The 16,407-nt window shown below is 40.8% G+C and overlaps 1 protein-coding gene across 1 annotated transcript in view; it reads right to left on the bottom strand.

The window, feature by feature from the left end:
* The window catches only part of MYO3B (myosin IIIB), a 346,577-nt gene that overhangs the window by 175,772 nt on the left and 154,398 nt on the right, over positions 1–16,407 (bottom strand). Inside the window, exons 15-21 of the mRNA XM_064484895.1 lie at positions 13,657–13,755; positions 13,207–13,321; positions 5,188–5,314; positions 4,189–4,399; positions 3,230–3,377; positions 1,824–1,977; positions 504–592 (exon numbers count right to left, since the gene is read on the bottom strand). Coding sequence (XP_064340965.1) covers positions 504–592; positions 1,824–1,977; positions 3,230–3,377; positions 4,189–4,399; positions 5,188–5,314; positions 13,207–13,321; positions 13,657–13,755 — 943 coding nt within the window. The remainder of the gene's footprint in view (positions 1–503; positions 593–1,823; positions 1,978–3,229; positions 3,378–4,188; positions 4,400–5,187; positions 5,315–13,206; positions 13,322–13,656; positions 13,756–16,407) is intronic.

Raw genomic sequence — 16,407 nt, 5'->3', positions numbered from 1 at the left:
GATTGAGCCATAATGTATGAAAAGTGGAGATTTTAGTTCATATTGTAAAAGCTTAACATCTGTATGATAAAGTGAATTTTCATCTAGACATTTTTGGGGCCCTGTAGACACACATTTAAAATACTAAAAATTGAGCCCAACTGGGATACTAACTCTCCTCTGTTACTCACACATCTCCAAATAACTTCTAAATGTGAACGTTCACCACTAAGCACTCCAAAAGCTGTGATACGTTTCTCTCTGGAGAGCTGTCACTTTGAGGCCAAACCTCAGGTGAGAAGCAGATAGCAGCTCTGTGGGCCACCCCCACGAGAAACTGCTTCTTTGCCAGGGGCGGCTTTCTGTGAGCAACACCACTGAGAAAGCTTGGGAATTATGATTAGGTTCTCAAGAAGAATTAAGAGGAGAAAGAAACTGGCAAGCAACTCCAGGAGTGGCACAAACAGCGTAACACAGACACTCACCCCTTGTCAAATTCAGGTTTAATAACTGACTCGCCTCACCTTCCCAGCATAGTGCTGAATGCCAAAGCACAGCTCCATCCCTTTGGGCCTCCAGAAGTATCTGCACCGGAGATTGTCTTCAAATTTATCTGCGTGGATTTTCATGTTTAAAAGTTACAACAGGAACTGTTCGCTCCTTCAGACAAAAATGTGCTCCTCGAACCACAATTACCCAGAATAAGGAATTTCAGAGTAGCCTGATACTATTCTTGGATGAACAATAATGGAGAAAGAGCCCCCCAAACCCCAGTAACATGGGCATTTACAATCAAGTCCTCTCTTCGTTGTTTCATGTTGTCTTTAGTGTCAGGCTGCTCCCTAAGATCTCACGTTCTGCTCTGAGAAGTCCTAGCATGGGCACTGATTACACCAGAAGCCCAGCCAATGAGCTTTAGAACTACGAAGATATCCCACAGAAGGCAAGTAACCCTGGTTTATACTCCTCTTGGCAACTTGTGACAATTTTATAGATAAAAAGGAAGCCACTGAGGGTGACAACCTCAACTCCTAGAAGTGAATCTCTCCCACAAATCAATTTTCCATCCTGGGAAAAGGCTTGAAACTTCCCATTCCTCCCTCAATAAACAATTCCGCTGTTGTTGTGACAGAGCGTCCACTGTGTGAGGAACTGCGCTCAGTAGTAAAGGCATGCGAAGACTGGGGTCTTGTGGCTCAAGGATCTCATAATATAAGTGAGAGATAGGATCATGTCCAACATTGAAGATTCAAGGAGGAGGAGGTGAAGGTCAAGAGGAGCACAGGTAGAGTAGAGAGGGCGTTTAACACCGGGAGGAGGTGTTTTATCATCACTCCACAGATAATGGTAACCCAAATGAAAAGGTGGCTTTAGGAAGAATAATGAGCTGGGAGGAGGGGTATAATATGACCTGGAAGCCAGGAGACCAGAAGGGGCTTTTATACAAACTTGGACTAGAGATGGATGGGGGTCCAGGTAGAGACATGAGAGAAGGGCATGAAAAAGGTGTGTGGGGGGGTGGGGTAGAATTCTGTACTGGTTATAAGAAATAAGGGAGCAGAAGGTGTAAAATGACATTGACACAGGGCAAAGGTATTTCCATTTGCAGAAACAGGAAAGTGAGGAGGGTTTGACAGATGGTGACGAGTTTGCTTGATGACACAAAATTCTACCAGGACATTTGCTGAACATTTTAATTCATTAAAAGCAGGGTCTGTATTTTCACAATCACTGGGTGGCCTAAGTACCCAGGAAAGATTCCTTAAACCACACTCATTTGATGACATGAGCCAAGTAGCCAAGTTCTCTTCTGCACGTATAAGCCTTTTCCAAAAAGTACCTACCAACCAGGGTCTGGTCAGTTGCTTGGGGAAACCGACTTTCCTCATCCAACAGTGCAAGCAGTCCCAGGGGTTTCTGGAGGAACATATCCAAGAGTGGGCGATTGTCCTCATACTCCACGGGTATGGCGTCAATACCCTCATTCTGATATTCCATCTGGAAGGAAATGGATTGTGACTCTCTCCAGCCCAAAACTGGCCTAGGGACCACCAGCCTGCATGCACTTTCTGTGTCTGGCAACTCTGAACAGGGTGAGTAGTAAAGGACTTTATGTGAATAGTAAAGGACTCTACTGCATAGAATACTGTTGGAGCTTTGGGTTTCAGTCTGACCTAAGGGTGGCCTGGGGCAGGCAACAGAAGAGATGGCTCTCTCTCTCCCAAACACCGACTTGTTAACTCATAATTTAGAAACTGGTGTAGAAAGAAAGGGAAGCTGGAAAAATTTTATTTTGGTGACAAGTATAGTTGAAACCAGGAAGAAAGCAAACTTCTATCTCCTGCAAAGGAATCCTCTCAGACTAAAAAACTAGAAAACCTCCAGTTTTCCTGAGAAAATAAATGGAAGTGACCTGGACTGAAACAAGGTCTAGTTTTGTAGGTCTAGTTTTGTACAAGGTGGGCAGGGAGAGGAGTATAATATGGATTTATCCAGTTCCAGTGATAAAACCAATACTGGTATTTTCAGTCCACGTCTTTGTGTTTATTTCATTACAGTCCAGTTTGTGTGTCCTCACTCCTGCATTAAAACAAGGGGCTTGGTCAGAATGTTCAGTTATTGCAACTACTTCATAATGGAGAGCCTTGGGGTTGGGGTATGGATTGGGGTGGAGGAGAAGGGCCCCTAGACTTTGGGTCCACTAGCTTCACACCTGGTTTTATTTATCATTAAACTTACGGTGAAAGACTTTCATTTTGAAAAAACCAAGAACAGATCTTACTACTCCCTGAAAATATCCATCCACTTCCTGTGGGACCTGGTGTGCAGGAGACAGGGGACAGGGTGGCCAGTTTTGGAGTTAAGAACAACAAGCACCTGTATCTCGAATTCAAGATCATCCTGTGTTATTTCAGGCATGATCATAGATATTTTTAGTTAAATAAAGTAGAAGAGAATGTAGCATTTTGGGCAATGCACATGAAACAGTTTGGAAACAACATTTAAATAATTGGCTTGTCACCAGCTTCATTCAAGTGAGGAAATGTACCTTTCCATAGAAATGGAGACCTCTTTTTTTCAGACTAAACTTAGACTGCCAATTTATTTTGACAGGATGGCCTCACCAGTGATTTTTTTTTTTTAAGAGTCTTTGACCTGTTAGCCTGACTAACAGGGTTTCTGCTTCAAACTCTGGGCAACCTGCAGACGCCTTCCCCATTGAGTTCGTGACTTCAGAGTTCACTGTTACCTGCTCGAGAGCAAAAACGTGCTGACTGAAATAGTACTGGATTTGCTCATTGGCGATGTTTATGCAGAGCTGCTCGAATGAATTCCTCTGAAAGTTCTCAAATCCAAAAATATCCAAGATCCCCACATTCATACCACCGTCAGCAGCGCTGCATGAGAGAGAAGAAAACCTCTTAGGGGAGGAGACAGCCATCTCAGGACAGTGAGAAGGTATGTGCCCACGTCTTTATCAACACTTGCAGCCACTCAGGGAAAGCAGCATCCTGCCACCTGTGAGGGGGAAACTAAGTCTTAAACCATTTGCTCCTTGAGTCTCTCAACAGTACTGCCAAATTCTTTTTTTAAGGCAGTAGAATCCTTTCACATCTTCCTCAGAAGCTCCACCTATAGAGAGATTAAAGAGGAACCACTCTGTTTGAAGGGGCTGGGGCTGCTGCTCGTTCATTCTTCCACTTGCCCACCCACAAAGCTTAGCTGGTAGAAGACTTTTTAGAATTTGATGTTGTTAATTCTTCCACACTCCAGAAACGCTGATGCTTACTTATCAAAGAAAAAGTGGTAGTAATGATGTGAGATACTATGCTTTAACACTTTTCATGAACTGTCTCAGTTGATTCTAAAAACACCACCATGAGGAGGGCATTATCCTCATTTTACAGATGAGGAAACTGTAACTTAGAACTAGTACTGATTAAGCTGTGGAGCTTGGATGCACACCCAGTTTGCCCAGCTCCCAGCCAAGCCTGTTCTCTTCAACATAATGGCTCCGTCAATTGTGTGCCTTTCAGGTATAAATGCTATGGCTCTCCTGGATCCCACTGTGTCTCTTAAAGGAGATAGCCTGAGAGCTTCACTAAAAGAAACTCAAGAGAGGACCAAATGCTTCCTTTTGCAAACTCTATGAGAGACCTGGGCCGGTGACAGCCCTCCCTAAGGCCTCTGCTCCCCGGGAGAACTTGCCATATGTTTTTGTCTGGCTGCAGGAGTGTATTGATGCGATTTACAATCCAGCTGAAGAGCCTCCCATACAAGGCTTTGGACATGGCATCTCGGACGTCTGCGGCCCTGTCAACGGTGTTGGCGCGGATGATGGTCTCACCCCGGGTGACCACACAGTGTGAAGTGAGGGCCTCTTGGAGCTCTTCAGGGCTGATGCAGAGAACAGAAGCAGCTAGAACAGAGGGTAAAGAAGACACGAGAAGATGTAGTCATCTATCCATCCATCCATTCATCCAGCCAGCCAGCATTTATTCTACATCTGCTACGTGTTCAGGCTGTATCCCCAGCACTTCAGATTCTGGGATAAACAAGCCCCGTCCTTAATCTCCAAAGCACCTAGACTGAAGCAGTACCTCCCAAACTTGTAAGAGCCTTTCACAGGTGTTAGATGGAAAAATGTGGAAGGAGGTAGTCGTGGTCAAATTAGTTGGAGAACTGCTGGAGACTACCGTCTGCTCTTAGAGAGTCACAAAGCACATTAGTATACTAAAGGCCACGAAAAAGTGCTGCGGTTTAATACAAAAGGTATCTATTTAAATCTGTTTTTTTTCTAACTCAGAATTCTTATTCCTTGGGCCACCATTATCACCTGTGGAACTTTAAAAATAAATAGGTGGCTGCTTTATCCCCTGCAGATGCTGATTCAGTGAATTGAGTGAGGTCTGACCTCCTGCATTTTTTTGAAAAATCTGTGTATGATTTTCCAAAGCAGCCACTGTTGAGAATCACTGCCCAAAGTTACCCACCACAGAATTCTTTTCTGAAGAACATCTATTTGTAGTTCATGGAAAAAAAACCCTGACGTTCTATAAAATAGCCTCTAGGAAATACTGGTTAGTGAAAAACCCCAGAGCCAATAGGACTATCAACAGCACACTGTATTTTAGAGTCCTGAAAAACTACCAAAGCGAAAGAAACATGCACTTTGGCAACTCACAGTGCAAAGCATCAAATAATTACCATTTTCCAAGGCTTCAGCATTGGGCACCTCACTTTTATCAGTCTGATGTTGAGAAGAAATAGCTGCAAACTCAATGTTTCCAATATTCAAAATCCCAGCCAAAATTCTGTACACTGAGTGCACTTCCTGAAAAGGACATTGATAGCCATGTTTGGTCATTGCCATTCAAACCAATGAACTACCAGCACTGGGGTGGAACCTGCTAGTTGTCCACCAATGCCCATCCTCACATCTTTCCTGGGCACACAAACAAATTTCTAAACCTCATTTGCATTTAGGGGTGGCCGTGTAACTAAACTCTTAACGAAGGAACACACACAATGATGTGGATCACTTCCAGGCCTGGCCTTATGGAAGCGAGACTGCCTCTTCCATGCTTTCTTTCCCACTATTGCTGCCAGAACTCCAGAAACCCAGCCTCAACCGTGCCATTGATTAGGATGCCTGAGACCAATGACTGGATGGAACAGAGATGTCTGGCAACCTGAACCTCTTACCTTGGGATGCTTGTATTAGAGAGAACTGATCTTTTTTGTTCTTTAAGTCATTTTTAGACTTTCACCCTAACTAATATCAGCTCCCAAATTCAGGTATGGTTCTTTCTTCAAAAAAAGAGAGGAGATACTTCCTTAACCTCTTTTGAATATAGCTTTTATGAAATAGTTGATGGTTCACTAGAACATTTTGGACTTAAATGATGGCGTATACATTACGAATGAGATCAGGAACTATACTGAAAGACTCACTGGAAATTATTTGTGATGTTGTGACAAGAAATATATTTACTTGATCTTCACAACAACTTTTGGCACAAGAGCTTCTAGGACCCTTGGAATCTTCTGAATGACAGGGGTGTCAAGAGTATCCTTTGTTATTCATAACAAGCCCCTTTCAACTACTCCTGAGTTTGTGCTAATGAGATGACTCTCTGAGGATGGGGGAGGGGTGCTGGTTGCCAGAGGAACCAACCACATTATTAAAGGGTTGGAACTTTTAGCCAAATCCTGGACCCCCTCATGGAGGAGGGGAGGGGACAGGGGCTGCAGATTGAGTTAATAAGCAATAAGCAATGACTTAATCAGCCATGCATACGAAATAGAGCCTCTATTAGAACTCCTAATTGACAAGGTTCAGAGCACTTCTGTTGCTGAACACATGAAGGTGGTGAGAGGAGGTGGTGCCCTCTCTCCCAATACCTGACCCTATGCATCTCTTCCATTTGTCTGTTCCTGAGCTGAATCCTTTATAATAAACCAGTAATAGTAAGTAAACTGTTTTCCTGAGTTCTGAGTCCTTCTAGCAAATCACTGAACCTGAGGAAGGGGTATTGGGAAGCCCTAATTTATAGCTGGTGCATCAGAAATAGGAGAATCCTGGGACTGGCAATTGGTGTCTGAGGTGGGGGCAGTCTTGTGGGACTAAGCCCCTAACTTGTACGATCTGACACTAATTCCAGGCAGACAGTGTCAGACTGAATTGAATTGTAGAAGAACTGGGTTAATGTGGGGGAAAAAACTTCACAAAATTGGCAAAATCAAAAGTCATGTGGGTAAAAATGGTTCAAACGATCGAAGTACTTTTTCTATATTGAAAGTGGAATATATAAGTAGTATTAATGGTAAAAAAAAGATAGTACATTTATGTATTCAAACAGTTGCATTTCCTATAAGTGAAAAATAAAATATATAGCCAGAAAATGTCTGCATCCTATGTTTATAGTGAATGCACTTCTACAAAAAAATACTCAGGCAGGCAACTTGATTTAGTATTAGACACAGCAGCAAACAAATAGGAACTGTCATTAGGCCATTGATAAAGCATTGTCCCCAAATGGAGCCTTCCTGAAAACATTACTCAGTAAAGCCCAAAAAACTGAACACAGACTGTAATAGTGACATCTGCTGGATACCCAATAATGCTACAAAGACAAATGAGGATTTTAAACTGGGCTTCTCCTATACATAAATATTGTTCTCCAAACTTCTAAATCAAAGGCAAGATGTCATGTTTCTGACTTCAAGAATCACTATTTTAATCACACAACTTAAGAGCAGCTAAGGAGAACATCTACCAAATGGGCTTTCTGGGACTAGCCTGGATTTAACATGACAGAACCTCATTACCTTGATCAATACAGGGTGAGGCCTGCAGAATGCAACCAGCGACTTCCCACAGAAGCAGATCCCAGAGAGTGAAACAGACTCCACAGCAGTAAGTTCTCTGTGATTTCTATACCCAGTTATCTCAGGAGCATGTCTAAAACTCTCAATATACTTAGGGGGAAAAAGTATTTCCTCTAATTAAAACACACACACATATACCATGTGTAACCATACAAGCTATGAAACCTCCCAGAATAAGGCTTCCAGGCATTTCACCACTCAGGTGATCGTCCCCAAAGGAAATGGCAGGCAAAGACCACCCCCTTGAGACCAGCATCTCACCCCGTTGCATCTTTGGCAACATCCTCTTCAGCACAATGCTCAGACATTTCCTCTTTTAAAGAGGAAGACTATCCATAACCTTCAGCAAAAACTTTGGGGTTCAAGCACTGTGCAAAAGACTGAAGTTAACAGTAGGCTGAGCTTCCTTTCTTGGTTCAGAGAAAGAAACTCGAGAAGGGGTGTCCACCGCTTACCTCATTATGGAGACACCAGCCTTACAGTGCCCTCTATGCTCCATATCCAGGCTATTCCAGTGGTCTTTAGTCCTACCCTTGGGTTAATTAGTTCTTCCTTTCTAGCCTAAGAATCTACATGCACTCTTGTGTTCAGGTCAAAACATGACCTATACAGTGGTAGAGTTCAATCAGCAGTGCGTCCATCTGTGGGATTGCTCCTCCCTCCCCAGTACTTCTTAATCCAGTGTCTCTCCTCTCCTCCCCACAGCTGGCCTGGGAGGGATTTTTCACTTTGTTCATTTTCTCTGGCCTCATCTCCAGCTTTGGACCCTTTCCTGGCATCCCTGCCTTTCCAACAGAATCTTGCTATGCAGTTCTCTTACAAGTTTCCAATTTTTTATATGATAAAATGGAATCACCTCACTCGGGAAAATTTTTTTAAAAAATTAAAGAAAAAATTTTTTTGATTTTTTTAAAAAATCAAGAAAACTAATCACTCCAGATAGGCTCCCCAGTTCACCGTTGATGCGTATGAACTCAGTTTCATCACTAATCAGCAAAAGTGGGGGAAGGAAGAGCATTTCTCCACCAAAGCCCTATTCAGGATGTATGGTCTTGACTTCTCTCTTTTTCTCAGACGATACTCCTTTCACTGAGGTAGAAATTCTCTCCATAAAGTTGAGACTAAGGGGGAAGTCAAGAAGAACCTTGGTTTCCTCTGTTAGCCTGGAGCTGATGTAAGGAAACTGCCCCCAGCCAGGATCACGGGCATCTCACACAGTTGTGTCCCTGGTATCTCCCTAGGAGTTTACCTGCCCTCTCAGTCTCTCTTTACCCTGCTCCTTTTTCAATAAGTCTTTAGTTTTTTTACCACTTATGCCCAAAGCACTACATTAGGCCCAGCTGAAGGGCCTTCTTCCTTACAGGCTCTATTCCAATGCCTTCATTCAGTTCCCTTTTCAGAGCCTAACAATATTTGTATCTTAAAAGTCAATGATCAGTTTAAAAAAATTTTTTGCAGGTCAATCATACATCAATAAAGTGTAAAAAACATGCTGAGAACTATAAAATACTGATAAAGGAAACTGAAGGTGGTTTAAAGAACTGGATATCCCATGCTCTTGGGTTGGAAGAATTAATACTGTTAAAATGGCCATATTACCCAAAGCAATCTACAGATTTAATGAGATCCCTATCAAATTACCTAGGACATTTTTCACAGAACTAAAACAAATAATCCTAAAATTTATATGGAATCACAAAAGATCCAGAATAACCAAAGCAATAATGAGGAAAAAGATCAAAGCTTGAGCCAGATTTCAGACAATACTACAAAGCTAAAGTAATCAAAACAGCATGGTATTGGCATTAAAAAAAAGACATATGGATCAATGAAACATAACAGAGAGTCCAGAAATAAACTCACACAACTACCATCAGCTAATCTTCAACAAAGGAGGCAAGAATACACAATGGAGAAAAGACAGTCTCTTCAGCAAGTGGTGTTGGGAAAGCTGGACAATTGCATATAAATCAATGAAGTTAGAACACTCCTCACACCATACACAAAAATAAACTCAAATGGCTTAATGACTTAAACATAAGACAGGACACCATAAATCTCCTAGAAGAGAACATAGGCAAAACATTTTCTGACATAAATTGTAGTAATGTTCTCCTAGGTTAGTCTCCGAAGATAACAGAAACAAAAGCAAAAATAAACAAACAGAACCTAGTCAAACTTACAAGCTTTTGCACAGCAAAGAAAATCATAAACAAAACGAAGATAACCTATGGAATAGGAGAAAATATTGGCAGATGACATGATTGACAAGGGCTTAATTTCCAAAATGTACAAACAGCTCATACAGCTCAATAACAACAACAACAACAACAACTCAATCCAAAAATGGGCAGAAGACCTAAATAGATATTTCTCCAAAGAAGACATACAGGTGGCCAATAGGCATACAAAAAGCTGCTCAGTATTGCTAATTATCAGAGAAATACAAATCAAAACTACAATGATGCACCACCTCATACCAGTCAGAATGACCATCATTAAAAAGTCCACAAATGATAAATGCTGAGAGGATATGGAGAAAAGGGAATATTCCTATACTCTTTATGGGAATGTAGTCTGGTGTAGCCACTATGGAAAACACTATGGAGAGTCCTTAAAAAACTAAAAATAGACTTGCAAATGATCCAGCAATCCCACTCCTGGGCATACAACTGGAGAAAGCTCTAATTCAAAAGATACTTGCACCTCAATGTTCATAGCAGCACTATTTACAATAACCAAGACATGGAAGCAACTCAGATGTCTGTCAACAGATAATGGATAAAGAAAATGTGGTATATAATACAATGGAATCCTACTCAGCCATAAAAAAAAAATGAATGCCATTTGCAGCAATATGGATGATCCTAGAGATTATCATATTAAGTGAAGTAAATCAGAGAAAGCCAAATAATCATATGATATCACTTATATGTGGAATCTAAAAAGTGACACAAATGAACTTATTTATAAAACAAAAAGAATCACAGAGACAAAGAAAACAAAGTTATGGTTACCAAAGGGAAGGGAGGGGGGAGGGATAAATTAGGAATTTGACATTAGCAGGTACAAACTACTATATACAAAATAGATAAATAACAAGGTCCTACTGTATAGCACAGGGAACTATATTCAATATCTTATAATAGCCTATAATGGAAAGAATATGAAAAATTATATACATATATATTATATATAAAACTGAACCACTATTCTGTACACCAGAAACTAATACAACATTGTAAATCAACCATACTTCAAAAAAAAAATTAAGTCAATGGTTAAGTCCTGTAGTCTGGCATTAAGACACTAGAAATCCTCAACCCCCAATTTACATTTTAACAAATAACCTTCAGTCTATTCTCAGCAGTATTCTTCCAACTCATAATCTGTTTTGAAGAAAGGGGAAAAAAAATTGCCCTAATCTCAAAGACGTCTCTCTAACCGCTTCACCAAGGGATCTGCAGTAGAAGTCCAATCTTGACCATCACAGATAATCTGCCAAAAAAATCTTCATGTAGTATTCCATATAAACATATCAATTTATTTAATATGTTATGATAATTCATACAGCAGCAAGACAAGCACAATATTAAACAAAAATAGTATGGTTTAATTAAAAAATAAGAGTAGAAAAGCACTGATCTTCATAATAGGGTTTTAGGTATAAGCCCCACCCCGTCACCCCACCCCTCCACAAGGAATAATCAATGTAATTAGAAGACTCCTTACACCAGAGAAATTTCTTTACAATAAACCTAGGGTCAAGTGTTCTTTCAGATACTTTCAGCCTGTGTCCTAGAATTAAAATTCAAGCTCCCATGTTCACACTAAGGATTTTGTTACTTATAATTTTGCTCTAAGGGCTTAAGTAAAACGGAAGGGCTTCCTGCAGGGAATTAATAACATTAAAAGAGAGGACAGTGACCATAATTTTTATTAAATTGACCAGTTCATTTAAGCTCTGTCTAGAAATGTCCCTCAGAAAAACTTAAGAGAAAGTTCTGTTGGCATCTGCTGCCTGACTACATTCAACTGAATCTTTCTCAATTAGTCAAACTAATTTGAGTTTATAAACATAAAGCAAACTGAGTCAATTCAGCAAAACAGGCTGTCTGTAGAGACAGAGACAAATATATAACCAAAGAATTTAGGATCAGAAAGATAAAATCCAGCCTGTTCCTTCCATTTCCAAGGTTGTTAACTGACAAAAATTATGTCTATTTCCAGTATGAATTAACATGGGACATTGTAAATATACACACATATATATAATTACAATCTAATTATTCATTTAACAGTCCAGACCAGGCACAAATTTAAAATGTTTACCACATTTTACATTTCCTTCTTTTCATATCTATTCATGCAGTCATTTCTACTACACTTTCTTCCCACAGATGTTAGGGATTGCTTACTTCACAAATACATACTTAGCATATTTAATCTTTTGTTTTAATATGTTATCTTAAAATTTTTTGCAGTACATTTCTAGCATGAGAACAGTGCCGATATCAAATACTTTCCTTTAGAGCTAGGACCAATCTCTTCACAGCATCCTACAGCCACCATTGTATTCACTGAAAGCAAAATATTAACCCTACAGCTGACTTCTCTATTGTTCCTGTAACCTTTTAAGGAAGTATGTCCCTAAACACGCTGACATGACCCAGGTGACTTTAAATGGCCCTACGACTCTCTCCACCAAACACTGACTCTTCTGGTGATGCATCTTTGATAACAACCAGTACTATATATTAATAACCATGAAGGTCCTTTAATAATGCTGGAACCTGTTTAATTGCTCTCTTCTGAGGAGCCAAGGGAAATATATTTCTATTTTTACCTGACCTTTGAGATTTTCCACTGTCTGTCAGTTTAAAGTCTGTGGGAGGCTGACAGAGAAAATTAACAGCTGGCTAGAAAGAAGAAAGGTATTATTATGACTAAAATCAACCATGCTGGGGAGGAAAGGGCTGGCCATACTCATTGGATTACAAAAGCAATCCTTTATCCAGAGTGGCTGTCCCAGGGTAACTTGAGTGTCTTGTAATCTAATCCCTGAAGATTTAAATACTCTCACCTACCTCCTAATCATTCACCTCCTTTGTTGGAAAAGCAAAAGAATCTGTATATTTTACAAAATTGATGGCATGAAGCCCAGCAATTATGACATAAATGTATCACAGAGTAATATTTGAGCCTAGGGTTATAAATATTTTCTGTCACCCCTGGCATATATTTAATAGAGACATCCTGTACCTGCTGTGATAAGAACAGCACAGTACTTAGAGCTGCAGTTAATAATGTGCAACTGTGCACCACGGAGAAGGAAGTGACTGCAAGAAAGTTGAAAGGGTTGAATTTGTCTAGAGGCACAAGGAAAACTACTTGTATAGATATATTTCTGTGGGTTAGGTGAAACCTACATATTCCTGAACCCCTACTACACAATTCACTTCAATGGTTGGAACAACCCCAACTCAGGAAAGAACAGTATTGTTTTGGTGTCAGCTGTCATAGCTGGAGTGAACTGATGACAGTGATAGCAATTCATAGGCACATGGCACTTACAACAGTACTTCTATTTTAATGTTCACCCGTACATCTTACTAAAATGCAGATTCTGATTCAGCCATTCTTGGTTAGACCCAAGAGTTCACATTTCTAACAAGCTCTCAGGTGACGACAATGTTTCTGGTCCTTGGGTCCCACCTGACCAGCATGGTGTTTGAAAAGCAACCATCCTGCCCCAAGTTAGAACATTCACGTCTTCGCTCACATTGTCCAAGAATATTAACACTTGAGTATCCTTCTTTTCTAACAATCACTTACCTTGTCAGTGAACCCTATAATCCTGAAGCAATGCTGAATTGCTTCAAACTGTCTTCTGTAAGACTCCTTGGAAGTTATGTCATGCATCACCCTTCCAGTTTCATCAGCTATGTACCTACAAGGAGTATGATCAAACAGAATGAGCACTGACTTGGCAAATGGCATCTCAAACACTAGGGCATCATTGGGCATTTTTTTTTGCAAGGTCATTTCCCTTACAGTCTAATACTGTGATGAAATAATGGTGTACATGGCTGAATAAAATGGCTGCAACTGAGTTTTTGAACTTTCTAGAAAATTCAAAGGGAGATGTAGTTCCTGCCATTTCTTGTGGGTGTTTCGGCTAAAGAGACTGAGTGTCCAGTTAGGAGAATAGCTCTCCTTAAAAGTTTTATCAATTTCTAGTTGTATATTCATTAAAAATTAACAACTAAAACCCCTGACACTTACCTAGGAGGCTTTTCCTCAGGAAGTCTAAATTCAGAAAGTTTCTTTTGGTGATAAAGACCAGCGTAGATATAATAAAATATGTGAAAATTTTTCTCTCCTCTGGAAGAAAGGGGGAAGGGACATTACTAATAACATATTCTGGGCTTCCCTACTCCCAATAATTCATACCATTTCCTTTCTGTGCAAAATATTCTGTATCAAATTTGCATTTACAGGCAATTAGATATGTTCCATCCCAATTACAGAATAGTAACAGTGATAGGATTAGTGTAGTAGTTGCCACAGTGTCGCACTATTAAACACTCATGTTTACTATATGCAGAAGGAAGTCTTAGAGAATGGAACATGTATAGGTAACAGCTCAGCTTACACATGTTTAGGGACCTTTCTATTCCAGACCAAATGACTATGCACCTGTGCCACACCTCTTCTGTTTGTAGCCCGTGTTGCTTCAGAGACAGCGATACCCAGTTTAGAGAGATCAGCTGAACTCCCTACTTTACGGAAGCCCAAGACAGGAAGCAAGTTAGGGAGGGGAACTGGTCCCAGAACTAAGGTCTCCACTCTCTCAAACTTGGTATTTTTTTGAAATAAAATTCAAAATGACATGCATCAGTCCCCCTGGTCTCCCGCTGTGCATGCTGGTCAGGGTTCTTTCAGATGAAGGCTGCTCAAAGTGTGGTCTGTGGACTGTGGTCAGCTTATGATGAGATAAGGAACTGGAAAGCAAATGTCTAGACATTTTATAGTAAGTGATATTGCCATGATACCTAAGAGTATGATCATTTTTCTGATAAGATGTTTGTTATATTTTGCTTGTTATATTTTATGAAGGCATTAGCTCACAATGGATTAGTTCAGAATGGATTGTGAACTAATTAAAAAAAAAAACCCAGTCTTTCAGCAAAGATAGTTTGAGAAGCCCTGCTCTACTCCCTTTCTTTCTTTTGGAAGAGGACAGTCTCTTCTGTTGAAGCCCCAGGATTATGGCAAATTCTCACTTAGCTCTGTGGAAACAAACCCTGTCTTCCTTCTACTCCTTGTCCCTACCTGTGACATGGGCCCCATTATTTTCTTCAGAGTCTCCTGGAAATCTTAGTCTTCCTCTACTTATTCACCCTGTCCAAGCTCCTCTGGTACATTCTTAACTCCGCCCTGCATTCTAGATGCCTCTACTGGCCATTTCTCACCCATCTGTTCTCTCAGTAAGTTTACTGAGTGCCAAGCATGGCAGACACTGCACCAGGTGTTAGGGATACAGGACTAAGAGGATTCACGCCCTCTGGAACTTCCTTCTAGTGATGGAGTTAGATGAATCAACAAGGAAACTTGTGATGAGAGTTTGAAAGAAACAAACAAGGGGCAAAGATGAATAACGTTGGGGGATGAGGGCTACTTGTGTCAAGTCAAGGGAAGGACACTCAAAGGAAGTAACACTAAAATCAAACTTTGAAGCAAGAGAAGGGACTGGAAGGAGCTCCAGAGAGAAGGGGACAAGCATTCCAAAGAGAAGCAGCAGCATATGCACAAAGGCTCTGAGCACGATATCCATGTAGGACCCAAAGAATGCTAGTGAGACATGGGCAGGCAGGTGGGCAGGGCCAGCCCACACACGGCCTCATCAGGCCATAACAAGCATTCTGTCGATTATACAATTAGAATTTTTTGAGTGTTTTAAATTGTAAATGTGTGACTAAATTGTAAGAAGTTAAGACGGATGCGAGGAGACCAATTAGGAGTGCTAGGTGAGAGAGCGAGTGGCTTAAACAGGGTAATGGCAGTGATGATGGAGAACAAGAGGAAGCTGAAAGACATATTTTGGAAAAACAACTGAAAGAATGTTCTGATAGAATGAATGAGGGTGGGGAGGGAAAGCTACCTGGAGGCTGCCTCCTGGGTTTCTAATCTGGGCATCCGGTGGTGGTAGCACCACTCACTGAGGCAGAAAGCCTTTACAGGGCTCTCTGAACTGGTGTGCCCAGCATGACTGTCACTTGTTCTTTAACCTCTGGCAAATGTGCAGGCAATGGCTGACCCATCTTGCTCTTACCCTCCTATAGTTTTTTTGCAGATACCTCTAGTTCTCAGTTCTTCTGAGCTTTTCCTGCAACAACCAATCCCAGCATAAATTCAATAGGTTTTCATGCCTGAAGATATCAGGATTGGCTACATTTGGCTGAAGTAACAAATATCCCAAGATCTTAGTGGTTTAACTCAACAAAGGCTTACTTCTTGCTCAGAGTACATATCTATTGAGGGCCAACGGGGGTGGGGTGGGGGGTTGTGCCCATCACAGTCACCCATGGGCCCGGGCAGATGAAATAGCCACCATTTTGTGGAGGGTCTTTCCATTAAACTCTTATTTGCCAGACCTGGTCACATGACCATATTCAGCCACAGGGTACCAAGAAGGTGAATCCTACCATGTGCCCAGAGGAGGACAGAACCAGAAAGGTCAGAGAAACAGGACCTATCTTCTCCTTATTCAGTGTCTTCAGTCTCTTTTACCTCATCAGTGCTATCACACTGACTAAATTTAATAATAATAATAAATTATGGCCTATTACATATCAGTTATGTTTCAGATTCTATACTTGGTATAAATCACACATTACCACATTTAATTCTCATAACAGCCCTGTGAGGTTGGCTTTATTATGCCCTTTTTGTATAAGAGGAAAGTAAGGCGTAAGGATAGTTACATTAAAAAGTGACATACACAATAAATGATACAGCTGTGACTGGAACCCT

Source organism: Camelus dromedarius, chromosome 4, assembly GCF_036321535.1.
Source record: "Camelus dromedarius isolate mCamDro1 chromosome 4, mCamDro1.pat, whole genome shotgun sequence".
Lineage (NCBI taxonomy): Eukaryota > Metazoa > Chordata > Mammalia > Artiodactyla > Camelidae > Camelus > Camelus dromedarius.
Note: the sequence above shows the minus strand (reverse complement) of the source record. Positions and strands in the feature narration are given on the sequence as shown.